The sequence below is a fragment of the Natrix helvetica genome (assembly GCF_964273705.1).
Source record: "Natrix helvetica genome assembly, chromosome: 11".
In the NCBI taxonomy this organism is placed as follows: domain Eukaryota; kingdom Metazoa; phylum Chordata; class Lepidosauria; order Squamata; family Natricidae; genus Natrix; species Natrix helvetica.
The window spans coordinates 230941-247279 of NC_138562.1; the positions used below are offsets into that span (position 1 = coordinate 230941).

The 16339-nt window shown below is 44.3% G+C and overlaps 2 protein-coding genes across 13 annotated transcripts in view; one reads left to right on the forward strand and one right to left on the reverse strand.

Annotated features, from left to right (window-relative positions):
* LAS1L (LAS1 like ribosome biogenesis factor) overlaps positions 1 to 2494 on the forward strand; it is a 66167-nt gene extending 63673 nt beyond the window's left edge. For all 6 annotated transcript variants that reach the window (XM_081963853.1, XM_081963855.1, XM_081963854.1 and 3 more), the window contains one exon: positions 2124 to 2494. In XM_081963853.1, the coding sequence (XP_081819979.1) occupies positions 2124 to 2214 (91 nt within the window). In that variant the 3' untranslated portion in view covers positions 2215 to 2494. The remainder of the gene's footprint in view (positions 1 to 2123) is intronic.
* A 1464-nt stretch (positions 2495 to 3958) lies between these two features.
* The window catches only part of ZC3H12B (zinc finger CCCH-type containing 12B), a 90167-nt gene continuing 77786 nt past the window's right edge, over positions 3959 to 16339 (reverse strand). For all 7 annotated transcript variants that reach the window (XM_081963848.1, XM_081963843.1, XM_081963844.1 and 4 more), the window contains 3 exons: positions 12131 to 12365; positions 10392 to 10498; positions 3959 to 9220 (listed from right to left, as the gene is read on the reverse strand). In XM_081963848.1, coding sequence (XP_081819974.1) covers positions 7785 to 9220; positions 10392 to 10498; positions 12131 to 12365 — 1778 coding nt within the window. In that variant the 3' untranslated portion in view covers positions 3959 to 7784. The remainder of the gene's footprint in view (positions 9221 to 10391; positions 10499 to 12130; positions 12366 to 16339) is intronic.

Genomic DNA, 16339 nt, shown 5'->3' on the forward strand with positions numbered 1-16339 from the left:
GGGTTGCTTTATACATTTCCCCCTCTTCCTCTCATCCCAGGGTGCTGGAGAAGATAGTGGCGGAAGGGGCGGAGGTAATCATGGTCGCTCCATACTGGCTGCGCAAGCCTTGGTTCACGCACCTAGTAGGTCTGTCCACTGCCAAACCCTGGAGGATCCCATAGGAGGGGCTCTCCCTCTGCCAGGGATCCTGGTCCATCCGGAGCCTCAGTGGCTCCAGCTGAGCGCCTGCTGTTTGAAAGAGAGCTCTTGAGGGAGGCAAACTTCTCCTCAAGGGTGATCCAGACCATCATCGCATCCAGACGCCCCTCCACAACCAGAATCTACGCCACATGGTCTGCTTTTTGTAAATGGTGCCGTGCGACACACGTGGATCCCAAAGGCCTGTCTCTGCTGCACATCCTGGAATTCCTCCAGGATGGACTGGAGAAGGGTCTGTCCCATAATACGCCTCGTAGACAGGTGGCAGCCCTGTCCTGGTGCTGGACGGTAGTATGAGTCTAGGCCGCCATGTTTCTCCAGGGGGCGGCCAACCTTAGGCCCCCGGTGGTTCACAGGGTCCCATCCTGGGATTTGTCCACGGTTTTCTTGGCTCTCGTTAATGACCCCTTTGAGTCACTGAGAACTGCTTCCTTGCAGTTTCTCACTTTGAATGTGGCCTTCCCGGTCACCATCATCTCTGCACGAAGGATCTCTGAGCTGGGGGCTCTGTCAGTGAGGGAGGACCTTTGTGCCTTCCATCCCAACACGGTTGTGCTGCGACTTGATCCTACTTTCATTCCCAAGGTTAATTCTTACTTTCATAGGGCTCAGGAAATAGTTCTCCTGGATTTTCGCCCCAATCCCTCTCATGATAGGGAGAAAGGCTGGCATAAGTTAGATGTGCGGAGGGCTCTTCGTATCTACATTAAGCAGATGGTGTCCACTAGGAAGATGGAGGCATTGTTTGTCTAGATTCAGCCTTCCGCTGTGGGCTCCAGGGTGTCACCTTCCACTATTGGGCGTTGGCTGTGAGGTTGCATTGCTCGGGCCTACACCTGTACCCCAGGGGATCACTGTGCATTCGACTAGGAGCGCTGCCACAACGGCTGTGTGGAACACTCAGGCACTGATTGGGGATATTTGCAGGGCGGCTACGTGGGCTTCTCCATCGCCTTTCATAAAGCACTATCGGTTGGATGCTTTTGCGTCCTCCGAGGCGTCCTTCAGACGATGGATGCTTCAGAGAGTGTATAACCCTCTCTGGGAACTATGGACAAGTGAGTTCCCCTCCCTGCCGCTTTGATATGTCCCACTTCTGGACCGTCCTGTGCTGGAGAAGAAATGTTGGTCCTACCTGAACGTTTTTCTCATTGTGGCGCAGGACAGTCCAGACCCACCCACCCCCGATCGGTTAGGTCCGTAGTCCCCTGGACTGGGTGTGCTGCAGGGCAGGGCCTGCTCTTCTTTTGTTCTTTAGTTGGAGCTGCATCTTGTCGGAATTGGAGCCAAACAGGAAGGAGCTGGAGGTGTGGCTTCAATTATGACTCAGTCTCTTGGGCAAATAAGGATTGAACAACCCACTTCTGGACCGTCCTGTGCCACACTGAGAAGAACGTTCAGGTAGGACCAACGTTCCATCTGTCCAACTCAAACACGACTTTGGCAGCATAAAAAAAAAAGAAACAAAGGAATCATTATTAAAAATAACCTGTGTGTAAATTGGCTCTGATAAATTATTCATTTTTATGTAAAATATGTATGTAGCTAACCATTTGGAATTCACAATGCCAAAATAAACTGTCTATTTGCAATCAATTGTTGTCCAGTCAAATTCAGGCCTTGATCAGGCTTGGGTAGCTCCCTTTGTTTCAGTCTGAACTAAATAAACCAGGACCCAGATAAATTTCCCTATTCCCTGCCTTGCTTTTTGATTGAAATTCTCTTAATTGTGCAAAAACTTCCTAAAGAAGCTCGGAATGAGTCAATTCCATTATATTTCATGTGCCCCACGATTTCCTGGAGGAGATGATGTACCCCAACCCTTCCCCCAGTTTTTGTCACATGATGTAACCACACTTGGTGAAGAAATTGTGTGCCGTGGTTCTTTCACCTCACTGTTGTCCTGTTCTTTTTTCCTACAGCTCATCCGAATGGTCTGGTTTCCTTAAGGCAGGACTCTTATGGACCCAGAGCGAGCTTCATAAATTGAAGAGTGGGATTCAGCTTTTTTGAGCGGGAGATTCTATGCCAATGATGTAACACAATGGGAAGTTTCTCTTGCCACCTGCCTGCTCTTTGAAAATTCTTTTGGGTGCAAGTTTCCATCGTAGATATTCCTCCTGGACATTTAAAGGCTGTGGAGAAGCAGGCACACAATCCACTCAACAGATCTGCCCATTGCTTAAATTCATTTTTTTATTTTAAAAAAATAATTAAATGTTTTAATATGTTTAATAGATGTGTGCTTTTTATTTAAAAAAGCACGTGAGTCATAAATTTGTATGGTATATCATTGTGGCTATGTTAGATTCTTTTAAGGTTTTTTTTAAAAAAAAACAACTTTAAAATATATACACTTGTTCTTTACTTGTCCCGGATCTGGACCTCAGAACATATATAAGCTTATTGTGAAGCCATCTATGAAACTGCAAGTGTGTTTTGTTTTTTACAAAGAGGAAAGAAACAAGCTGTTTCAGAGCCTGCATCAGTGGATCATTTATTGAATACACATTAATTACTGGATATAAAGCATCTCTACAAATGGTGTTACACAGAAATTGGAACTATTCCAACAACAGTAGAGAAAAGTCCTAAGATAATAATAAACATTCTTACCCAGACTGTTCCCTAGAAACCAAAGGTTCAAGCAGGCTAGAATGATAAGCGGGTTAAGTGATTGTTAGCATCCTCGAAGACTCTGCAAGAACAAAGTGCATCAATGGAGAAGTGGCAGCCTATGAAAGAGGATAAAAAAAAGAGATGCCATCCAACAACAAACAGCTGTTTGTCTAAGATTGGTTATGGCTCTTGCAAAGCCACACAAGGTAGTTTAACTTATTAACTAATTGGAGGGCACCAATGGGCAAGTCTTGTAACAATGTCGAATGTGCTAAGCATTCAGTAATAAGTATTTATACTGTTTTCTCGCACTTATTTGGCGGCCCAGACTGCAGCAATGAGTCAAGATGGGTGTCCAACAGTGGCACAAAAAGTGTTCCTCTTTCAAGTAGGCCTGTACAAAGATGGATGCTACTGGTAGAGGGGAGAGGCATTTAACACAATAAGTATATTTTCTCTGTAGCCAGTGACCATCAGAAAGCAAACAAGATAACTAAAGGCCAAGCTAAGAACATCTCTGGTTTGATAAAGCGATATTTGCAACCAACCACATGCAAAATATATGTCAATGCAATATGCAAAAGCGTGAATTGTCTCAGAAAGGGGAAAAATGGGGGTCTCTCCCAGAAGCTGACCTTTGGAGCTTGGCCATTTCAGTTAAAGAGCATGCTTTCTTAAAAAGAAAGGCCTTGCCCATTAATGCTTACATGCAGCTACAGATAAAACCACTGCAGTTTATAGTATTTACAAAACATGCATGCCAGCCCTGACCCAGAGCTAGTGACCTTCTCTGGTGCCTACGTTCCTTTTCCCTTATTCTGCTATCCAAAGAAGTGGTTGAGGCTACCACTTGCGATGTACACTCTGCTCCTTGCGTTTATAAAAGACATTGTCACACCTCTTATTGCATGGATGGGCAACTTTATGACCTGTGGACTTTAACTCCCAGAATTCCTAATCCAGGCTGGATTAGGAATTCTGGGAGTTAAAGTCCACAGGTCATAAAGTTGCTATAGTTGTTCACCCCTGTGTTATTGGATCAGGGCAATTAAAGTCTATCTTTATTCTTTGTCATTGAGACTTACCTTATATTTGGGTCAACAGAAAAAAACCCAAATTTATTTACACACACACACACACACACAGACACAAACACACACACACACATACACACATTTTTTTGAACAATTGAAGAGTAATGTTTAATTCTATCAATGAAAAACGTAAACTATAAATACTACAAAGGGACTAACAGTAGTTAGAAGCTATACAAGCAAAAAAGGATTACTAAATATTTACATAATCACTGTGTGTATTGATTTAACAGTATATTACAAAAAATTCAAATGCGAACTTTATAGGATGGGGTTTTCAGGGTTTTCAAGATAGACAAGAGATATTATAGCCTTCTGATAAATAAATACATAAATAAATAAATACTCTGCTCTCAAAAAGAGCATTTAAAAGCAAAATGTATTTACAGTATAAGCAGTTGTGATTTTTTATATATACCATCCCTTCTATATAAGAAGAAATTCAGCAATGAGAGATGAAGGCAGTGAAATGTCAGTTTGGAACTGGTATTGAAAGAATCCAGACAGAAAGAAGTAAATTGGTTTAACAAATGTTACAACAGTTTCAGAGAAAAATAATTAGCAAAAAAACCACAGACACTATTTTAAAATTGCCATTCTCTCCTTGCTTTTACAGATTAGATTTTGAAATCATTTTTTTACAAAAAGGGAATTTCTACCTTGAGGAAAAGAGGTGCTACAGATAGTATACAACTTCCTCTCCATAGCATTACTTCCCAAAAAGCACACAAGAGACTGGTAACATTTTTAATATATTGCTAACAATATATAGTATATAATATATAGCTTTTACTGACAGTAAAATATTTTCATCCTTACATTTTTTTTTAAAAAACCCATGCAGTAGCTTTTGTTTTCAGCATTCAGTGTGCTGAAAGATTCTGCTAGAATTGTCTACAAGATTATCTTACAATAGGGATCAAATGGAAAACACCTACTGGTATTTTATACATACAGAAACTGGATTCCATGCAAAATGTGAACACACAAAATGTTAACATTGAACTGAAAAGCCATACTTCTATAATGATCCTTTTAAAAACAAAAGCAGGATGTATAGTACTTTTACTGTCAATAGCCATGTATAAATATGAACATAAGCCTTATTAACACGAGTATTTTACAAAAAAAAATTCTCTGCAAGAATGTATTAATAAATATACAATATATAATTTATGCAGCATAATGCTCTTAAATGCACACATGCTAGCAGTGTACATTATAGAAATAAAATGGAATTCAAAATTTGCCTGTTATTTTTTTTCCTATAAACTGTTAAGTGCCCATTTTAAATAAAAAGATTTATAATCCTCCATGAGCTACTCCCCTTTGACACACAGTGTCACAAACATAGTGATGAAAGTACAATATTGAGCTAATCTAGAGATGGCTTTTATACATTTTTATACAATCAAGAAAGATACAATTTGTATCAACAAACAAAAGGTCGTTTCTGATTATTTGAGGTGTTGCTTTCAGCTACTTTTAAAAGAAGAAATCTCAAAAAAAAGTGGAGTTTTGTCCTCATTGATAAAAGGGTCTAGATAACTCAAGGATTTTCTTTGTTTTGTTTTTACAGCTAAAAGGCCAAATATTGCGAAGACTATTCAGGGCACAGCTTAAACCAAAGGGAAAATCTGCATTTTTATTTGGCACTTCATAAAACACTGGATAAAACTGGGAATGCTGGGGTCTGCAATGCAGTAAGCTCAGCATAGTGCACCATCCAAACTCAATCCAATCAGCAACCACCACAGAAAAAGCCACCCGTGTGCCAGCAGCAATTTGAAAAAAGCTGTACCATGACAAATGCAGGGGTCATGTGATCCACTGCCATTTTCCTACAGGGAAATAAAGCTTGTCTTTAAAATCAGAAGACAGCTTTGTGGAAGAGCAAATATGCTTCAGGCAGATGATATCCACATCTTTTGTGGTTAGAAAGTTGTTAGATGAATTACTGTCATTGTTCTCTCTAGAGCAGTGTTTCTCAGACTTAGCAATTTTAAGATAAGTGGATTCCAACTCTCAAAATTCATATTGGCTGGAGAATTCTCAGAGTTGAAGTCCACACTCCTTAAAAGTTGCCCAGGTTGAAGGCAACTGGAGAGATGCTACCTCTAGGTAGTCTTCTTTACTATGTTCAACAGACTCTCAATAACCTAAACAAGTTCTTTCTTGTTAGTATCAATGTACAATTATGCTTTTGTGGACACTGAAATAGAATCATCACCCTGCCAGTTAGTCTAGATCCCTGTCTAGATCCACCTCGAATATCCTACTTGATGCCAAACAAAAATAAATTAGGCAGCCATTCTGGGCATCGCTGGGAATTATTCCAGCAACATGAAACACCCTTTGGACTATTCCTCACAACCCCAATCCCCTGGATCTGAAAACAAAAATTCAGAAAGCAGCTTGGAAGCCATTCTCAAAACACCAGAAACAACCCTGACGGCAGCCTCACATTCCATGTGTTTCCTAGTCAGAAACATTTAGGCAGTGTCACACCTTCTCATGAAGAAACCAAAGGCCAGTAACTCGGCCTTCTCGACTTTCATGAAAAAAAACTACAGTAGAAGTCAACAAGTCCTAGCTCGAGACATATCGAGTTAGTAATGGTTCAAAATGTTCAAAGACATGTTTGGATTTAAAAAGGGTGTCCACTGAGTGCAGCTTTAAAAAAAGAAAATGGAAAAGCTACTACACCTGGATAAATGTCTCTTAAGGGAGACATTTAGCTACAAAAGTTGCCCGCTCTTGAGCAAAAATACCCAAGCATTTGCTGAGATGCTTTGAGTCAGTCAAACAGCTCCAAAGAAGCAAATGCATACCTTTGCATGGATCCGAAAGTGAAAAATTGAAACAAGTTTATCAATTCTGTAGCATCCTTTAAAAAACAACTCCATCTTCTATCATGGACATTTAATCCTTTTAAAAAATGTGTTTACTCATTTTGTACTTAGTTGTACTTGTGCTAAGCTGAAATGTAAAATTTGATTTGGGATGCTACAATTATACCACCTTTGGATTGCAAAGAATTGAATTGTACAATTAATTGTATTTTAAAAGCCACGCCTGCCAATTTTAACAAGATTTATGTGGAAATGAGACAGTTAAGGTTTAGCTGAGAATTGTCCTTGCTTTCATGTCATCTGTTTGACACGGATGGCCTCGTCCCAAAGGGCATGACCTAAAGCCCCCCACCCCGTCTAAAACACCCCACTAGGTGTATCCATGTAATGAGTCTCCCCCCCACCAATGTGCCTTTCCATTTTCCTCACTTGGAGAGCAAAGATTGTGTGCACAAACTGAATTTGCCAGAGAACTGAGAGTTGTTCAGATCAGAAATGCTCACCATGTACCACTAAGACACAGCAGATGAGGGCCTCGGAGATGCTCTTTGAAAGAGATGGACCAGAACAGGCAACCTTGTGTGTGTGGATGTTCAAATGCACACAGCGCATTTTTCTTGGAGCAGCTTGTCAATTAATGCTGCAAATTACAAAACTTATTCATGCAATATAATTGCTAATAGGTTTGAGGGAATTATTTCAAACATAGGACCTTTTGGATTCAAGAAACAGTATATATCCATGCAAAAAGTATGCACTTCCTGCAAAATACACCTTTAAAAAAAAAGAACCCCAGCTTTAAAAAAATTACTTAATACTTACTTATAATACAATCTTTTTACAGAATTCTTCACCCACATATTCAATGGAATTTCCAAAACAATCTACAGAGTGGTATACCAGAGCGGGAAACTATTCCCCAAACAGAGAATATCTCTATAGAATCACGGGTACCTTCTGCAGGATGTTGGTTTGGTGCAGTCAGTATTTCTCTCCAGGAATTCAAAAGGATACCATGCTAACGCCCTGTTCTCAATTTGGCAACAATCATAGCTGCCAACTGTTGTGCATCAGTCATGTGTGGATTCTTCTCCATCACAGACAAGACAACGCCAGCAGGAAAAATATTACAGAGGTTCTTATAGGTCTGGTACTGATGCTCTGGGATAACACGTGGTTCATGGGGCTCCCCACAAACCCCAATCCAAGGGTTACGCCAGAGTTGCTCCATCTTCTCAGGCATGCTCCTCACCATGACAGGCTCGTAACACGGCTGCATGAGGTTGTTGCTCAAGGGATAGGAATGGTAAGAGTAGGCATCGGTTGCACATGGCAATGGATCCCAGCTGGCATGTTGCTCTCGACAGAGGGGGGGCCTCCTCTGGCGAGTAGGGTTACTTTCATAAAGCCTTGAATCAGAAACACTATCCATCCTTGTCATAACCAGTGCACGGCTTGGTTGGGCTGTGGCTGATGACTGGTGAACATTTGCAGGCCCTGGGTAGTCCCCTGGGCAACTGGATCGTGCCCCAACAAGAGGGTGTTGGACGTGTAGTGCTAAATGGGAAGCTGAATGCTTGCGTGGAGTATGTTTGGGCCTTTCAGTTCCATAACTCTGAACTCTAGTTAAGCTCTCGTGATAGCCATGAGAAAAAGGCTGAAGTCTGTTTTGCGGTGGAATTGGAGGAACTTTAGCGTGATCCTCTGAACCCACATCTCCTACACCCAGGTACAGGTCGGTATACGAAGAAGAGTAAGAGTCATTACTTGCATGGCTTAAGCAACTGTCAGGACACGGGCTTGAATTTCTTGAGTAGACACCTTGGTCTAGATCGACTCCATAGTAATCTGTGTTATGGATATTGCTAAGGTTCAAACTGGAAAAGTCATTGAGCATAGAATAATAGCCGTGGTCTCCCAAAGATTCATATTTGGCGTATGGGTCCGTGTAGTTGATTGAAGCCCCGTGGCTGTTGGTGACCAGGATTGGAGGGTAGTGCATGCTGGCCATGTGTTCTAGAGAGGATTTCTGATGGGTGAACTGAGAAGAAGACCCAGGCACGGGGCTACTCGCTGACCGAGCATTTAAGGCCCCAACTGCATGGCTTTTAGGAGGTGGAAGCGTTGGGACACTTAACGCTGTAACAAGAGACGGGACAGAGCTGGCCTCTGGCTTCCGCATCATCGACAGCCGGTCCTCCGGTTCCACCACTACAGACCGGATGCTTGGATCAGACTGGCGTTTCGGAGGATTGCGCTTCACTTCTGAAATGTTCTCCCCCCCTTTGCAAAGGGCTGGCCCTGAACCACATTTGGCTAAGGCACCTTCACTCATGGTTTTCACCGCAGATAATTTTGCACTGATGCGAAGCTCATCTGCGACAGATCTCAAGGGCTGGTTTGTCCGTTCAGGGTGGTAATATTTACATTTGTGCCCATACGTGCATTTTTTCCCTAAGGGAGGGGAAAAATCCTCTCTGATTAGGCATATTCTCTGCCAACTATATGTCTTAACTTGATAACCCAAGCAAAATGCTTTGTTCTTACCACAAAAACATAAAATAAGACATTGGTATTTTCTTACATCATGATAAAAGGTCCACAATTTTCCTTATTAAAAGATCAAAATTCTTGTCAAGGTTTTAATCTGAGTGACAATGCTCCATGAAGGCAGCTAGAGCAAGTCCCACAAATAAATATATTCATTTAAATGTTCACTCAAAATGAGATGCAGCTAAATTAGAGCACAATTTTGTTATGAGAATATTATTCTAAGTAATCAAAGAGAATTATTAGGATCTATTCCTAAAAACAAAATGAATGAAGGCAAATATACCTATTCCAGGATAATGATACAGGGTCTAATCTGGCTCGGTCATCAGGACCAGAGGCTTTGTCTTCCAAGCCTAACAAATACTTACAAGGCGAGGACTGGGCAGCACAAGGAAACAACAGCCAACGACTTAAAAGCCAGCCATGAACACACCCCAATCTACATCCAAAAAGCCACTTACAACAGGCACAATAAATACCACACACAGAACAGCACATACTCTGCTCCAGCATGAGTCTGAAAGCTCAAAAGACAAAACCTCTAATCCTGGTGACCAAGTCAGATTAGATCCTAAACAAAATGAATTTCTTGGCTGTAGATATAATTGAAACTCCACAGGCAAGAGAGAGCAGAAAACTAAGGCTTTACTCTCAAAGATCATGTTAAATGGATCACGTGGCATAAACTAGAGAAATAGTATTTCTATGCTGCCTCCCAATTTTAAACATTCAGAATAAATTCTTGATTAGCCAATAAATTTAAATTGCATTTTCTTCAAAGCTGTACTACTTTACTACCATTATGAGATGGAAAATAATAATATAATTATTCAATATGTTGATTGCTTATTTTAATCATCCCCAACCCGGAATCTTCCAGAGATTTAGGGAACTACAAATTTCCAATTTAAAAAAATGTTGGCTATGCAGTCTGAAAGTATTCCTCAAATTTTCAGAGCAGGGGGTCTCTAAACCTGGTAACTTAAAGACTTATGGATTTCAACTCCTAGAATTTCCCAGCCAACAACGAGAGAACGTACATTTCTCCAAATCCCTCCAATAACCTACTCACCATAAGGGCACGGTTGCTTTTTGTGTTCTGGAATAACTGGCTTTTTCCTTAAGAAGTTTTCAAGACTAGGGCCATGGCGTCCCAATGGATCATCAGGTGGCATAAACCTAGAAAAATGAAATATAGTCAAATTTAACTGCCTAGCATTAATATCTCTTTGACGAGCTTTTATTTATTACTTCTTGTCCTGCCTGCAGGTGCTTTGGAGAATGAAAGACACGACAGTCTTCCAATATTTGAGGAGCTGTGACAGAGAAGTGGGGGGGTCAACCTATTCTCCAAAGCATTTGAGGGCAGGAAAAGAAGTTGGGAGATAATTGATGAGATCCAGGCTAGAACTCAGGAGAAATTTCCTGTCAGTGAGAATCAATGGCTTGCTTTCAAAATTTGTGGGTGCATCATTATTGAAGGTTTTAAGAGATTGATTGTATCCATTTGTCCAGAATTATATAGGGCCTCCTGATTTAAGCAGGGGGTTGGACTAGAAGACCTCCAAGCTCCCTTCCAATTCTGTTATTCTGCAATATATAAAGTAACCAATATCTAGTGGGTAAGGTCACACAAGGGTCTTACATTAAAACTGGCTATGACACAGATTTATTTACTGTAGTTATATAGTGTATACTGAACACAGACTGATGGTGATTTAAAATATTGTTTCTGAGTCTCAAAGCAGCAACCTTTACTAGCAAGCCAAGATCACAACCACTTTTGTAGTTTAGCAGTAGTGAATTCAGATAGCAGCTTGTGCCAATCAATCTTTACTTTCTATGTAAAAGTAAAAGATACCTGAAGAACAAGCAAAAAGTGCTAACCAAAAAGTTAACAGGATTGCAGCGTTTTCTCACTAAAGAGGAAAAGAACGTTATTCTAGCTTAGAACAAAATCTATGGAGAGAAGAAGAACTGAAGAATGTAGGAAAACATTGAGAACAAATGCCTAAATCAGTTAACTACTACTTCCGTTGTTCACAGACATTAATTCTTGGCCATGCTATTTTCAAATACAGGTAGTCCTCTAATTACAAAGTTTATTTAGTGACCGTTTGAAGTTACAACGGCACTGAAAAAAGTGATTTATGACTGTTTTCAAACAACCATTGTAGCATCCCCTGATCAAAATTCAGATGCATGGCAAGTAGTTCATATTTATGACAGTTGTAGGGTTCCGGGGGTCACATGATCCCATTTTGTGACTTTCTGACAAGCAAGCAGAGGCTAGATTCACCTAATGACCATGTTACTAACTTAATAACTGCAGTGATTTACTGTGACAAGAAAGGTTGTAAACTGTGGTGGGTTGCAGGTGGTACGTCCTGGTATGGGTACCGTTCCGGTACGGTGCTCCAGAGGGCCCACCCGCCCATCTTACCTGTCCTTTAAGCCTTTGGTGCTTACACACATGCGCATGACGTGTACGGTGCCTGCGGACGCTCCGCCGAGCAGCTGGAGAGTCACGGAGGCTTGTGGAGGCGTCGCAGGCAAGTACGACGCATGCACGCACCGCACGCGTCCATGGGGCCAACGCCGTACTGGTTGGAACAGGATCCGGAACCCACCACTGGTCGTAAAATGGGGCAAAACTCACTTAACCACTGCCTGGCTTAGCAACATACATTTTGGGCTCAATTATGGTCGCAAGCCGAGGTCTATCTGTAATGAGAATTGGACCCATGCTAAAAGAAGAGGACATCTCTCTAAGGAAGATTTGTGCACAGCAGATGAGGGGAAATAGCGTACTTGTCGTTTACAAAGGAATACATAAGCAGCCGTTCCTCTATGAATTTCTTCCATTCTGGTTTCTCATTCTGAAGGTCCCGGTAATTGTCATTGGACACAATGATGCCATCAGAATCATAGGCCAACTTCACTATAAAGCGGTCATCGTAACAGACAACTCGTCTTCCTTGCACTCTCCGCGATGGGGTGAAAACAAGAATTTTTTCCTTCTCCAATCTGTGCAAGAGTTCTTGGTCTGAAAAATTAGATTTACATAAGATTAAGATCAAGGTACTTGGATAAAGAGCATTCATTATGGTTTTTCACTGTTGGCAGTTATATAACTATAGGATTAATGTGACCCATTTGGTTCATTGAGTATATTTAATTCTTTTAGTTCAAGATTCCATACCTTTTTTTCAAGTTCTAGGCGACACTTGGCTTTAAAACAGTGGTGGGTTCCTCCTGGTTCAGGCTGATTCAACCAAACCGGTAGCGGTTTGACAGCCTGGGCTGCTGGAACCGGCAGCGACTCAGGCCTGCCACATCCCCGAACCGGTTCTCCCAGCGGTGCCATAGGTGCCACCATCTTCTTTATTGCTTCTGCGCATATGCAGAGCAATTGTAGTTGTACTGTGCATGCACGCAGAGCGCACACAATCGCACCAGCAGTAGTGCCGGCCAGAACCCACGCCTGCTTTAAAAGTAAAAAGTAGGCTTGAATTGATTGATATTTAAATGACCGTTGTCTTACCTGAACGGTCGTTCTCATGGCGCTGCGGAGAGTCCAAGGATGGGTTAACACAGCCTGTTTGCCCAAGGACTGAGTAGATTTTTCCCCTCTGGCCACGCCTCCTTTGCCTCTTCCGGCTCAGTTTTAAAAACGAGGTCTTGTCCGACGAAGACGTCCTCAGCTCACACCTGTGTAAAGATACAATCTCGGAGCTAAACAATTACCCTGGGTGGACTCTCCGCAGCGCCATGAGAACGACCGTTCAGGTAAGACAACGGTCATTCTCCATAGCGCTGCTTGGAGAGTCCAAGGATGGGACATGCCCAAGCTATGGTGTCCCAGGGCGGGAAGAAGTGACATTGTCCGGGGCCTCAATAACCTTCTGTAACACTCTACGGCCAAAAGAGGCTTCGGCAGAGGCAAAGGAATCGATCTTGTAGTTTCTAATGAAAGCCGTGGGAGATGCCCACGTGGCCGCTCTGCAAATGTCCAGAATAGATGCTTGAGTCGCCCAGGCCGCGGTCGTGGCCGCATTTCTGGTGGAGTGTGCCGTTACACGAGGTGGAACCGGCTTGCCCTGAAGGTCATATGTCATCTTAATGCAAGCCCACAGCCACCGACCTATGGTTGAAGATGACACCTTGCGACCCAGCGAGCCTGGTTGAAAAGACACAAAGAAGGCCTCGGAGTGCCTGATGTCCTTAGTTCGTTTCAGATAAATGCGGACTGCCCTTCGCACGTCCAATTTGTGCCACCTGCGCTCCTTGGAGTGTTGAGGGCTGGGACAGAAATTCGGGAGGATCACCTCCTGAGACCTGTGAAAATGAGAATTCACCTTCGGCATGAAGGCGGGGTCTAACCGTAGGATGACCCTGTCTGGGTGTATGATGCACAATTCTTCCTTGGCCGAGAAGGCCGCAATCTCAGATACCCTTCTGGCTGAAGTAATGGCTATGAGGAAGGCGGTCTTAAGGGTCAGATGTCGAAGAGAAGCCTTCCTCAAAGGTTTGAAGGGAGCCGCTGTCAATGCCTGCAGGACAAAGGGTAGGTTCCAGGTCGGGTACCTGTGCACCACCTGGGGTCGGATGTTGTAAGCCCCCTTCAAAAAACTCTTGACCTGAGGATGGTGACTCAGGGATTGAAGTTGGTGACTGGCTAAGATGGTGGATAATGCAGCAACCTGGCGCCTGAGTGTGGCTGGCGCCAGTCCTTTGTCCAAGCCCTCTTGTAGGAAGTCCAACAACTGAGGGATGGACGCTTCCACACTGTCAATGCCCCGTTGGCTGCACCAGGTAGAAAAGGCAGCCCAAGTTGCGTCATAAATACGAGTAGTGGCCGGACGTTTGGAAGCTTGGATAATCTTAATGACGCTGTCTGAGAGGCTCTGGTCCTTCAGAAGCTGCCCCTCAAGCGCCAGACGGCTAACTGCAACCACTGGGGCTCTGGATGGTTGATGGCCCCCTGACGCAAGGATACCTGGTCTGGAGGAATTTTCCACGGTTGTTCCACAGACAGATCGACCAAGTCCGCGAACCAGGATCTCCTGGGCCAATGTGGAGCCACCAGAATGAGTTCCGCCCCCTCCTTCAGCAGCTTGTAGATCACCTGCGGGATCAGAGGGAGGGGCGGGAACGCGTAAAGCAGACCTGGAGGCCAGTTGGACCTCAGGGCATCCGTCCCCTCCGCTTGTGCTGACTTGTAGCGGGAGAAGAACCGCTGGAGCTGTGTATTTGCCGCTGTTGCAAACAGGTCGACCTGTGGGAGACCAAACCTCCTTACCACCTGTGCGAACAGGTCCGGATGAAGTTGCCACTCCGAGTTGTCGATGGTCTGACGGCTCAACCAATCCGCACTCACGTTGCTGGTTCCGGAGATGTGATCCGCCCTCAGCGATGCTAAGTGGATCTCTGCCCATCGTCCTATGGCCTCCGCCTCTGACATGAGCCTTTTGGAGTGGGTCCCTCCTTGCCGGTTCACGTGAGCCTTTGTGGCCACATTGTCGGTCAGTAGCAGAACGTGGTGCCCCTTCAGCTGTTCTGCAAATCTCCTCAGCGCAAGCCGGGCTGCCCTGAGTTCTAGCCAATTGATGTTCCGGGCTGCCTCCGCGCTGGACCACCTGCCTTGCGCCAACTGACCCTGGCAATGCGCCCCCCAACCGTAGAGACTGGCGTCGGTCGTTACCACGATCCTGTCGGGTTCTCTGAATAGGCAGCCCTTCTCCACTGCTCGAGACTGCCACCAACTCAGAGACCGAGTCACTCTTGGTGGGATGCGAACTTTCCTGGTGGAGTTGCTGATCTTTGCTCTTTGCGTGTGGCAGGAGTCAAGTTGCTTTTTTCCATGTTTACGGAAAACCCGTGCTCCTGTAAGGTGTGAACTGTGATGTTTACATCTCTCACCGCTTGTTGATGAGTCCTTGAGTGGATGATGATGTCGTCCAGATAGCACTCCAGGTGGACTGGAAGCTTGCGCAGGTGGGCCGCCACAGCTGCAAGAAGCTTCGTGAACGTTCTGGGTGCAGAAGAAAGTCCGAACGGAAGCGCCCTGTATTGGAAGTGCTTTCCGTTGTAACACAGGCGCAGGAACTTCCTGTGTGCGGGATGGATGGGCACATGCAGATACGCCTCCTTGAGATCGATGGAGGTGAGCAGATCCCCTTGTCGCATGCAGCTTAGGATCGACTGAAGAGACTGCATTTTGAAGCGCTTGTAGGCCACATGTCTGTTCAGGCGCTTCAGATCTAAAATGGCCCTCCACCCCCCTGAACTCTTGGGGACCAGGAAGAGAATGGAATAGAACCCCCTCCCTTCCTGTTCTGGAGGAACTGACTCTATTGCGTTGATCTGCAGAAGATGATCTATTTCTGCCTGCATGAGAGCCCTCTTTACAGGGTTCCTGGATAGTGGGCAGCGAACAAAGGTCCGTGGAGGGGAGGATAGAAACTCCAAGGTTAGACCCCTCCTGATGGTATTTAAGACCCACTTGTCCGAGGTTGTTTCCTCCCAACGGTCTGCATAGAATTGCAGGCGGCCCCCGATGGGAGGAGACCCCAGACGGTCACTTCCCACGTCTAAACTGACGGTTGTGGGAGCCCCCACGAAAGGGCTTCCGAAAGGACCCTTGATTGGATTGTCTGCCCCTGGAAGAAAAGCTGTTTCGTTCCTGGGACCTGTCAGAGGACTGGTTAAACTGTCTCTGGGAGGAATAGGAAGAGGTGGAGGCCTGGGCACCTTCCTGTGCCCGAAAGGCCTGTTTCCTGAACGAGCCCTGACCTTTTTTGTCATGCTTCCTGAAGGTGGAAGGAAGGACCTTCCTCTTATCCTTTGTCTCAATTAGGAATTTCTCTAGGGAATCCCCAAAGAGATTGTCCCCTTTGAATGGAGCTGAAGCCAGCTTCCACTTCGCCTTCATGTCCGCCTGCCAGTGCCGGAGCCAAAGCAGGCGGCGAGAAGTGATGTTAGACGCTAGTGCCCTGGAGGCGAATTTCGCTGCATGCA